The sequence below is a fragment of the Engraulis encrasicolus genome, chromosome 10 (genome assembly GCF_034702125.1).
Source record: "Engraulis encrasicolus isolate BLACKSEA-1 chromosome 10, IST_EnEncr_1.0, whole genome shotgun sequence".
NCBI lineage: Eukaryota > Metazoa > Chordata > Actinopteri > Clupeiformes > Engraulidae > Engraulis > Engraulis encrasicolus.
The window spans coordinates 27,360,312-27,372,811 of NC_085866.1; the positions used below are offsets into that span (position 1 = coordinate 27,360,312).

General features: G+C 43.7%; 1 protein-coding gene across 2 annotated transcripts in view; it reads right to left on the minus strand.

Annotated features, from left to right (window-relative positions):
• foxp1a (forkhead box P1a) overlaps positions 1 to 12,500 on the minus strand; it is a 74,047-nt gene that overhangs the window by 21,118 nt on the left and 40,429 nt on the right. Inside the window, exon 4 of one of the 2 annotated variants that reach the window (XM_063208539.1) lies at positions 2,299 to 2,436. In XM_063208539.1, coding sequence (XP_063064609.1) covers positions 2,299 to 2,436 — 138 coding nt within the window. Of the gene's footprint in view, positions 1 to 2,123; positions 2,133 to 2,298; positions 2,437 to 12,500 lie in introns of those variants that run through there. The other variant, XM_063208540.1, reaches the window with a different exon arrangement.

The window sequence follows — 12,500 nt, forward strand, 5'->3', positions numbered from 1 at the left end:
GCGCACCAAACCAAACCTAAGCCTAGATGCCAAACCAAAACTCGGCTTCCACAGCCCAGATCCTACTACATAGGCTAGATGCTAAGCCCTAAAGCAATTCCTAAAGTTGCCATCAACCAAACTGCATGACTTGTTTCATCATATCACATCATATACTGTATCATATCATATCATATCATATCATATCATATCATATCACATGAAATTGCAGAACATCAACTTTCCAATTAATGCAGTTGGATAGCTTACCCCACACCACCATTGAAAGCTTGCTCCACGGCCAAGATTAAGTTTCGACCATTGTCTTCATCAGATTCTCCTATAACCTTGACTCACAAAAATATTCTACGGCAAGCATTGCTCGGCCCAAGCCCAGGCCCAGCTGTGGTACATAGGAAGGCATGCCAACTCCTCCTTAACCTGCTATACTTTGCTCAGCGTTTCCCAACCTTTTTTGGTCTGCGTACCTCCTAAGCCATGATGTCATATGGAGAGTTCAAAAAAGACGCTTTTGCACACCTCTGTAGTTGGGCAGGTGCGTAGGATGTTATCCCAGCCGGGTTGTCAGTCAAGTGAAAAGAAGTCCCGCACACTGTCCATTCCACCAACAAACTTTAACGTTTCGGTCATCCGACCTTCTTCAGGTAAAGTTAGTCATATGGAGAGTACCCCCTTACGCATGGTCTGTATCAGGGCTATTCAATTAAATGTCAACAAGGGCCAGTTTTTCAAATTCCTCCCAGTAAAGGGGCCGGACTACACGTATGTATTATCGTTGCCGACTGTCAATGAACAGTTGACAGTTCATTGAGGTGGGGGTGTCCCATTTGAGCTTGATACGGAACCCATACTTTTATCTCTAAATTCCAAAAAAAGGATTCTGTATTTTAAGGGGCTTATGGGGGCCAGAAACTTGCCGTCCAAGGCCCGCATCTGGACCCAGGGCCGCCATTTGAATAGCCTGCTCTATATCTATTCTGCTACTCCAAAGTGCCAAAGTGGCGATACTCCATGTATATGTTATTGCTACATTTCTCCACGTACCCCCTGAGGTGTGCTCGCGTACCCCTAGTGGTACACATACCCCTGGTTGGGAGACACTGCTGTAGCTGACAGCTTGCCAACCCCTCACCCAGGGGTGGGCGATATGACGATATTATATCGTGAATCGCGATATTGAGTAAAATATCGTCTCGAATCTGCCAAAGTGGAGAAATCGTATAGATCGTCTTGCAGTGAGGATGTTTATTATCAGTATCAGAGTGACGTTTTCTCACTTGTGTTGTTGTCTTCACTTTATTCTTTACATTATTGTATTCCAATTGTACACTTTATGAGAGTATCATCAGTGTGTAAACATTTTATTGACTGCAAATTACAAATTGCAAGTATATGAAAGTTATTTTTTGTTGTTTTTATTTTTTTGGATGGAAGATCGTGATAAAATATCGAAATCGTGATTTCATGTTAAAAAATCGTGATACAACATTTTTGCCATATCGCCCACCCCTACCCTCACCCCAGCCCAGCTGTGGCAGTGGCAGAGAGGCTTGCGGTAGGCAAAGGGGGAACAGCAGGCTACAGTAGGTGTAGGCTTGGTGCACTGCGAGACGAGGGCTCGATTCTAAACTTACCGCTGAGGTGTTAATCAATTACACGTGCGCACGGTGTGTGTGGCTGTGTGTGGCTGTGTGTGTGTGTGTGTGTGTGTGTGTGTGTAAAAAGTGTTGGCGGGGGTGAAACGTGAGTACAGGTTTTTGGCAGGTGTGACCGTGTTTGAGTCGCTTGTGTGAGTAGAGGTGTTACTGATGTTTCCATAAATGCGCCTCAGCGTGTGGAGTGCGTGAATGCGTATGCCCATGTGCATGTGTGTTCCAGCTGCAGTGTGTGTGTGTTGTAGTAGAGCCTGTGTGTGTGTGTGTGTGTGTGTGTGTGTGTGTGTGTGTGTGTGTGTGTGTGTGTGTGTGTGTGTGTGTGTGTGTGTGTGTGTGTGTGATATACCTGCTGGAGCAGTAGGCCCTGCTGCTGCTGTTGTAGCAGTGTGTGTGTGTGTGTGTGTGTGTGTGTGTGTGTGTGTGTGTGTGTGTGTGTGTGTGTGTGTGTGTGTGTGTGCCATACAGTACCTGTTGTAGCAGTAGGCCTTGCTGCTGCTGTCGTAATGTGTGTGTGTGTGTGTGTGTGTGTGTGTGTGTGTGTGTGTGTGTGTGTGTGTGTGTGTGTGTGTGTGTGTGTGTGTGTGTGTGTGTGTGTGTGTGTGTGTGTGTGTGTGTGTGTGTGTGTGTGTGTGTCCTATAGTACCTGTTGTAGCAGTAGGGCTTGCTGCTGCTGTAGTAATGCCTGCAGCTGTGGGGGGGAGAGGACTTGCTGCTGCAACAGCTGCTGCACCTGCTGGGCCGACACCAGCTGTGGAGACATGAGGGCCAACGCAGCCTGGACCTGGATATATATACGGAGAGAGGGAGAGGGAGAGAGAGAGAGGGGGAGAGAGAGAAAGAAAGAGAGAGAGGAAGAAAGAGAGAAAGAGAGAAAGAAAGAAAGAAAGAAAGAAAGAAAGAAAGAAAGAAAGAAAGAAAGAAAGAAAGAAAGAAAGAAAGAAAGAAAGAAAAAAGAAAGAAAAAAGAAAGAAAAAAGAAAGAAAGAAAGAAAGGGATGGCAGGCAAAAGAGAAACAGAATGTTATTTAATCATTGGATATGCATACAATTAAATTAATGCTTTATCTAAAACTGTGTGTGCCTGGTTCTTGATTGTGATTGGCTGTCAAACAGCATTCCAAACAAAGATTCTAACTACGTGCATCTAAGTGATTTAGATGTATAGTTACAGCACGTAGTTATAGCAACCACAGTAACACACACGCACGCACGCACGCAAACACACACGCCAGCACCTCCTTTCAATTACAGCTAAGGCTAAAGTGGCGTCCTTCAGCCGCCGTCATGTTCCGACACATCATCCCATCACAACCTCATTTCTCATCATCAGTAGCCTACAGTGACTGTGCAGACGGAGGGATATAGATGATTGAGGGAATGAAAGAGGGAGAAGTGAAGAGGAGAGAGAGAGAGAGAGAGAGAGAGAGAGAGAGAGAGAGAGAGAGGGGGAGGGAGGGAGAGAGGAGGATGGAGAGGGGGGAGAGAGAGAGAGAGAGAGAGAGAGAGAGAGAGAGAGAGAGAGAGAGAGAGAGAGAGAAAAGGACAGAGAAGGAGAGAGAGAGAAGGGTTGTCAAAGCAAACATTTAGACTGGCTGATGCTGGTGTAAACATGGTGGAAGCTGCTGGAATGGACCTGCCCACGGCTATGATCGGACATGCAGCGCACCTGACAGCCTGTCTATCTACTCTGGATTCAACTTCAACTCCGCCGTCACCTGCAATTCCTCCTGCTTTCCTTCATCTCCTCTGCCAGTACATCAACCACTTCCACCAATCATTTTTCTGCCTCTCATGTGACAGAGTTGCGAAAGAATAGACTCTTGACCACATGGAGAGACAACCAGGGTTAAGTTATAAACCAGGCTTAGTTAACCTACATGAAGTGGTAAACCTCCTCAGTGTTTCCCATACATTGAGAAAACTATGGCGGCCCGCCATAGTTTAAATTTGGCCGCGATAGTTTATGAAAATGTAAAAAAATAAAATAAATAAATTAATTAAAAAAAAAATTAACTTTTCTTTTTTTTTTTTTACCGATTTCCGTTTTCTTTAAAAACGATTTGAATTACGATTTCCTTCGCATTTTCCTCCTGGAGTAAATACATCCTATAGAGAAAACCACAAGTGCTTCGAGGACAGGGATCAAAAGCCTAGTCAAGTTGTTGTAGTTAACTTGGGTTTGGGAGCAATATAAAAAACCTTCAGAGAAGGGACAGTTGGGATGAGTTTACTAACACTCCCTAGGCTTTGTTTTACAATGAGTTTTGTAATGAGTTAGGTGACAGGCCTTCATTGACACAGCAGAGGAGACATCGGGCTGCATATAGAAATTAATGTGTAATGAATGTGAATATAGACATAAATGTGTAATATGTTGTTCAGCCCTTTTAATGGGAGGAATTTGGAAAAACTGGCCCTGACCAGCACCCCTCATGTAGAATGTGTGGGGGGAAAGGCATAGCCTACCCTCTAAGACCCTTTTTGTCTATGCGTTAACAATGTCACAGTGCTCTTAAATTCTTATCTCTGCTCCTATCTTGTTAGGGGCCAAGCAGCGAAGCTGGCGAAGGCCCCTATAGAGTTAGTAGGTTTTCTTCATTAGGGGCCAAGCAGCGAAGCTGGCGAAGGCCCCTATTGTATTAGCTGGTTTTCTTATTATTATGTCACCTTTCCTCTCCTTAGCAAGTCTATGGCAGCCCATAGAACCGTAGGTAGGAAAATGCTGTAAATCGGCACACACATTCGGGCCAGTCTCAGCATTACCCACAGCAATTTATAGGACCCCAGCCCCAACGCTCTAGCGCCACCAGCAGGTCAAAGTTGGAGGTACATTTCTGCTTGTAACTTTTGAACCGCTGGGCCAATTTTCATAAACTTGGTATCCCTGGAATCCTTGGGCCAAGACGAATCCAACGCACCCTATGACGTCATTTTCCGCCTGGATAGTTTTCCCGCCATTTTGAATTTTGTGAAATTCAATAAAAATGCTACTTCTCCCACAATTTTTGACCATTTCGCCCGAAATTCGATATATTATATCTCTGTACTGAGCTTCATATGGGGTCTCAAGGAATATTGGATATCTTTTATCGTTTAGCCGTGACAGCCAATCAAAATTGTCGTAAAAGTGGCAAAACAGGAAGTGAGGTCATATCTCAGCAACCCTTTGACGGTTTCGGCTAGGATTTTGTACACACATAGATGTCCATCCCATGACCTACTGAAAAAAAATGTAGACCCCCAGCTCAAACTCTGTAGCGCCACCAGCAGGTCAAAATTTTAGCTACATTTTGGCCTGTAGCTTTTAAACCATATGCACGATGTAAAATATATTATTATCACTAGAATCCTTGGGCCAAGCCGAATCCAACGCACTATATGACGTTATGTCAACGCAGAAGGGAAATTCCGCCATTTTGAATTTTGTAAAATTCACTGTAAGTCTATGGCAGCCCATAGAACCGTACATAGGAAAATGCTGTAAATTGGCACACATATTTGAGGCAGCATCACCATTACCCACAGCGAGTTATAGGTCCCCAGCCCCAATACTCTAGCGCCACCAGCAGGTCAAAGTTGCAGGTACGGTTCTGCTTGTAACTTTTGAACCGCTGGGCCAATTGTCATAAACTTTGTATCCCTGGACTCCTTGGGCCAAGACGAATCTAACGCACCCTATGACGTCATTTTCTGCCTGGATAGTTTTCCCGCCATTTTGTATTTTGTGAAATTAAATAAAAATGCTACTTCTCCCACAAATGTTGACTAATTTGCTCGAATCTCAGTATATAGTATCTCTGGACTGAGCTACACATGGGGTCTGAAGGAATATTGGATATCTTTTATTGTTTAGCCGTGACAGCCAATCAAAATTGTCGTAAAAGTGGCAAAACAGGAAGTGAGGTGATATCTCGGCAACCGTTTGTCGAATTAAGCTGGGATTTTGTACACACATAGATGTCCATCCCATGACCTGCTGAACAAAAATTCAGACCCCCAGCTCAAACTCTGTAGCGCCACCAACAGGTCAAAATTTTAGCTACATTTTTGCCTGTGGCTTTTACACAATATGCCTAATTTTAAAAATAATTATATCACTAGAATCCTTGGTTCAAGCCAAATCCAACGCACTATATGACTTCATGTCAACCGGAAGAAACAAATCCGCCATTTTGAATTTTCTGAAATTCAATAAAAATGATACTTGTCCCACATTTTTGGTCAGAATGCCCTGCAAAAGGGTACACTTCATCTTGGGACTGATATGTTTTAGGGTATTTAAAGAATTTTTGACACCTCTTATCGTTTGCCGATGACAGTCAATCAAAATTGTCATAAAGGTGGCAAAACAGGAAGTGAGGTCATATCTCAGCAACCGTTAGTCAGAGGCTATTAGGATTTTTTGCACACATACTAGTCCATCCCATGACCGCCCACAAAAAAATCCAGATCCCCAGCTCAAACTCTCTAGCGCCACCAACAGGTAACAGGAAGTGAGCTCATATCTCGGCAAGTCTTCAACGGATTCAAACTAAACTTGGTTCACGTGATCACACTCCCCTCCAAGGAATGCACACCAACATTGGCGAGATTTGGGCCAAAGGGGGCGCTGCAGTTCCTTCTGTTGCCGTGGCGACTTTGCCAAGTTTACTGCTTGGCCCCGCATTGCTGCTTGCAGCTATATTTAGGGGCCAAGCAGCGAAGCTGGCGAAGGCCCCTATAGAGTTAGTAGGTTTTCTTCATTATTATTATTTAGGCACCATTCTTATCCCTCTGCAAGTCTATGGCAGCCCATTGAACCGTACGTAGGAAAATGCTGTAAATCGGCACACACATTCGGGCCTGGTTCAGCATTACCCACAGCAATTTATAGATCCCCAGCCCTAACGCTCTAGCGCCACCAACAGGTCAAAGTCACAGGTACATTTCTGCTTGTAACTTTTGAACCGCTGGGCCAATTTTCATAAACTTGGTATCCATGGAATCCTTGAGCCAAGACGAATCCAACGCACTCTATGACGTCATTTTCCGCCAGGATAGTTTTCCCGCCATTTTGGATTTTGTGAAATTCAATAAAAATGCTATTTTTTCCGCAATTTTTGACCAATTCGCCCGAAACTTGGTATATAGTATCTCTAGACTGAGCTACACATGGGGTCTCAAGGAATATTAGATATCTTTTATAGTTTTGCCGTGACAGCCAATCAAAATTGTCGTAAAAGTGGTGAAACAGGAAGTGAGGTCATATCTCAGCAACTGTTTGTTGAATTAGGTTGGGATTGTGTACACACATAGTAATCCATCCCATGACCTACCACAAAAAAAATCAGAACCCCAGCTCAGACTCTGTAGCGCCACCAGCAGGTCAAAATTTTAGTTACATTTTTGACTGTAGCTTTTAAACCATATGCACGATGTAAAATATATTATTATCACTAGAATCCTTGGGCCAAGCCGAATTCAACGCACTATATGAAGTTCTGTCAACGCAGAAGGGAAATTCCGCCATTTTGAATTTTGTAAAATTCACTGTAAGTCTATGGTAGCCCATAGAACCATACATAGAAAAATGCTGTAATTTGGCACACATATTTGAGGCAGCATCAACATTACCCACAGCGAGTTATAGGTCCCCAGCCCCAATACTCTAGCGCCACCAGCAGGTGAAAGTCGCAGGTACATTTCTGCTTGTAAGTTTTGAACCGCTGGATCAATTTTCATAAACCTGGAATCCATGGAATCCTTGGGCCAAGACGAATCCAACGCACCCTATGACGTCATTTTCTGCCTGGAAAGTTTTCCCGCCATTTTGAATTTTGTAAAATTCAATAAAAATGCTATTTTCCCCGCAATTTTTGACCATTTCGCCCGAAATTCGGTATAATGTATCTCTGTACTGAGATTTGTATGGGGTCTCAAGAAATATTCGATATCTTTTATCGTTTAGCCGTGACAGCCAATCAAAATTGTTGTAAAAGTGGCAAAACAGGAAGTGAGGTCATATCTCAGCAACCCTTTGTCGGTTTCGGCTAGGATTTGTTACACACATAGATGTCCATCTTGTTACCTACTGAAAAAAAAAATCAGACCCCCAGCTCAAACTCTGTAGCGCCACCAACAGGTCAAAATTTTAGCTACATTTTTGCCTGTAGCTTTTAAACCATGTGCACAATGTAAAATATATTATCATCACTAGAATCCTTGGGCCAAGCCAAATCCAACGCACTATATAACGTTATGTAAACACAGAAGGGAAATTCCGCCATTTTGAATTTTGTAAAATTCAATAAATTGCTACTTGTCACACAATTTTTGTCAGAATGACCAGCAAAAAGGTACACATCATCTTCAGACTGATAGGTATTAGGGTATCCAAAGAATTTTTGATACCTCTTATCGTTTGGAGGTGACAGCCAATCAAAATTGTCGTAAAAGTGGCAAAACAGGAAGTGAGGTCATATCTCAGCAACCGTTTGTCAGATTCTTTTAGCTATTTTTTGCACACATACTAGTCAATCCCATGACCTCCCACAAAAAAATCTAGATTCCCAGCTCAAACTCTCTAGCGCCACCAACAGGTAACAGGAAGTGAGCTTATATTTGTCAGCCCTTTAAGGGATTCAAAATAAACTTGGTTCATGTGAGCAAACTCCCCTCCAAGGAATGCACACCAACATTGGCGAGATTTGGGCCAAAGGGGGCGCTGCAGTTCCTTCTGTTGCCGTGGCGACTTTGGCAAGTTTACTGCTTGGCCCCGCATTGCTGCTTGCAGCTATATTTAGGGCCCGAGCACCGGAGGGTGCGAGGCCCTATTGTTCTTGCTCGGATTATTATTATTATTTCGCTTCTTCTTCTTCTTCTTTTTGCTCGTTGTTCGGGTCCGCCATTTTGTCTGAGAAACATTTGGTGGTACGCAATTTGGCACGGTGGTCGGACATGGCGACCGCTACTCAGAACCAAAATTATAGGTTCTCGTCCCCAACCCTCTAGCGCCACCAGCAGGCCAAAATTTCAGGGACATTTCTGCTTGTAACTTTTGAACCGCTGGGCCAATTTTCAAAAACTTGGTATCCCTGGAATCCTTGGGCCGAGACGAATCCAACGCACCCCATGACGTCATTTTCCGCCAGGATAGTTTTCCCGCCATTTTGAATTTTGTGAAAATCAATAAAAACGCTATTTTTCCCGCAATTTTTGATCAACCGTTCTGAAAGTCGGTATATAGCATCTCTGGACTGAGCCTCACAAAAGTTATCGAGTGGATTTTGCGATAATCTTTTCGTATGGCCGTGACAGCCAATCAAAAACGGCCTAAAAGTCGACTAAAACTCGCCAAACAGGAAGTGAAGTCATATCTTGGGAACCCATCGTCACAATGTTCTGTAAATTGTCACAGACATTTCCGTCAATACCATGACCGACCACAAAAAAATTCAGGTCGCTAGCTCAAACTCTCTAGCGCCACCAGCAGGTCAAAGTTTTAGCTACATTTCTAGCTGTAACTTTTGAACCGCACGCTCAATTTTAAATCCAGGGGTAGCGTTGAAATCCTTGGGCCAAGACGAATCCAACGAACCCTATGACATCATATCCGCCATTATAGAATGTCCGCCATTTTGGATTAAGTTGCCATACAGGAAGTGACGTCATATCTTGGGAACCCATGGTCAGAACCATCTGTAAATTGTAACAGACATCCTTGACCATCCCATGACCCCCCACAAGAAATATCAGGTCGCTAGCTCAAACACTCTAGCGCCACCAGCAGTTCAAAGTTCAAAGTCACCACCCAACAGCAGGCCAAAGTTTTAGCTACATTTCTGCCAGTAACTTTTGAACCGCATGCTCAATTTTAATTCTGGTGGTAGCGTTGAAATCCTTGGGCCAAGACGAATCCAACGAACCCCATGACATCATACCCGCATTTTCAGAATGTCCGCCATTTTGGATTTGGTGAAAATCGATAACGTGGTCCTAATCCTTCAAATTCGGTCTGATTTTCTCAAAACTTGATACATATGATTTCAGGAGCACTCTGAAGAGATTTGTGAAAGGGTTTTATTACATCTTTTACGGTTTGGCCAGGACAGCCAATCAAAATCCTCCTAACATCCCCAAACAGGAAGTGAAGTCATATCTCAGCAAGCCATAGTAAGAATCTTTTGTGAATTGTCACACACATTCTCATTGTCCCATGACTTCCCACAAGAACTTCCAGGTCCCCATTTCTGCTTGTAAAACTTACATGGCATGGTTGTTCAGTATGGCGCATTTACAAATCCAAAAATGTCAGACTCAATAGAACCCCCTGCAGAGACCTGTCCGAAGCTGGCATATATATGATTGCAGTGGCTACCAGATGCCGTGCCACCATGTTTTAGGCGAATGAATTGCTATAAATGTGGAAATTAAAACATTTTGCATGTGTCTATATGATTGAAATGGCAATGCAAAGGGATACAGAGAGGGGAAGTGGACAAGATAGCAGTGCTAAGACAATGACGCCTTCTCCTTCCTCATACCTGTCAGAAAATTGTTACACTTCATCCGTTTTTCACAGGTAGGGGTGTATTAGGGCAGGGCGATGTGCCATGTCCCCTGGGCCGTAGGTGCGAGGGCCCGCCAAGGCTGCTCGCAGCTTTAATTATTATTATTTTTTTTCTTTTTGCTCGTTGTTCGGGTCCGCCATTTTGTCTCAGAAGCATTTGGTGGTACGCAATTTGGCACGGTGGTCGGAAATGTGCGCCGCTACTCAGAACCGGATTTAAGGGTGCTCACCCCCAACCCTCTAGCGCCACCAGCAGGCCAAAATTTCAGGGACATTTCTGCTTGTAACTTTTGAACCGCTGGGCCAATTTTCAAAAACTTGGTATCCCTGGAATCCTTGGGCTGAGACGAATCCAACGCACCCCATGACGTCATTTTCCGCCTGGATAGTTTTTCCGCCATTTTGAATTTTGTGAAAATCAATAAAAACGCTACTCCTCCCTCAATTTTTGATCAACTGTTCTGAAAGTCGGTATAAAGCATCGCTAGACTGAGCTACACAAAACTTATCGAGTGGATTTTGCGATAATGTTTTCGTTTGGCCGTGACAGCCAATCAAAAACGGCATAAAACTCGCCTAAAACTCGCCAAACAGGAAGTGAAGTCATATCTTGGGAACCCATTGTCACAATCTTCTGAAAATTGTCACAGACATGTCCATCTATACCATGACCCAACACAAAAAAAATCAGGTCGCTAGCTCAAACTCTCTAGCGCCACCACCTGGTCAAAGTTTTAGCTACATTTCTGCCTGTAACTTTTGGACCGCACGCTCAATTTTAAATCTAGTGGTACAGTTGTAATCCTTGGGCCAAGCCGAATCCAACAAACCCTATGACATTATATCCACCATTATAGTATTTCCGCCATTTTGGATTAAGGCGCCAAACAGGAAGTGACGTCATATCTTGGGAACCCATGGTCAGAACCATCTGTAAATTGTAACAGACATCCTTGACCATCCCATGACCCCCCACAAGAAATATCAGGTCGCTAGCTCAAACACTCTAGCGCCACCAGCAGTTCAAAGTTCAAAGTCACCACCCAACAGCAGGCCAAAGTTTTAGCTACATTTCTGCCTGTAACTTTTGAACCGCATGCTCAATTTTAAATCTGGTGGTAGCGTTGAAATCCTTGGGCCAAGACGAATCCAACGAACCCCATGACATTATATCCGAATTTTCAGAATGTCCGCCATTTTGGATTTGGTGAAAATCAATAACTTGCTACTAATCCTTCAAATTTGGTCTGATTTTCTCAAAACTTGATACATATGATTTCAGGAGCACTCTGAAGAGATTTGTAAAAGGGTTTTATTACATCTTTTACGGTTTGGCCATGACAGCCAATCAAAATCCTCCTAACACCCCCAAACAGGAAGTGAAGTCATATCTCAGCAACCCATAGTAAGAATCTTTTGTGAATTTTCACACACATTCTCATTGTCCCATGCCTTCCCTAATGAACTTCCAGGTCCCCATTTCTGCTTGTAAAACTTACATGGCATGGTTGTTCAGTATGGTGCATTTACAAATCCAAAAATGTCAGACTCAATAGAACCCCCTGCAGAGACCTGTCCGAAGCTGGCATATATATGATTGCAGTGGCTACCAGGTGCCGTGCCACCATGTTTTAGGCGAATGAATTGCTATAAATGTGGAAATTAAAACATTTTGCATGTGTCTATATGATTGAAATGGCAATGCAAAGGGATACAGAGAGGGGAAGAGGACAAGATAGCAGTGCTAAGACAATGACGCCTTCTCCTTCCTCATACCTGTCAGAAAATTGTTACACTTCATCCGTTTTTCACAGGTAGGGGTGTATTAGGGCAGGGCGATGTGCCATGCCCCCTGGGCCGTAGGTGCGAGGGCCCGCCAAGGCTGCTCGCAGCTTTAATTGTTATTATTATTATCTAGTCACCATTCTTCTCCGACTGTAAGTCTATGGCAGCCCATAGAACCGTAGGCAGGAAAATGCTGTAAATTGGCACACACACATTAGGGACAGTCTCAGCATTACCCACAGCGATTTATAGGTCCCCAGTCCCAACGCTCTAGCGCCACCAGCAGGTCAAAGTTGCAGGTACATTTCTGCTTGTAACTTTTGAACCGCTTGGCCAATTTTCATAAACTTGGTATCACTGGAATCCTTGGGCCAAGACAAATCCAACGCACCCTATGACGTCATTTTCCGCCAGGATAGTTTTTCCGCCATTTTGAATTTTGTGAAATTCAATAAAAATGCTACTACTCCCACAATTTTCGACCAATTCACCCGAAACTCGGTATATAGTATC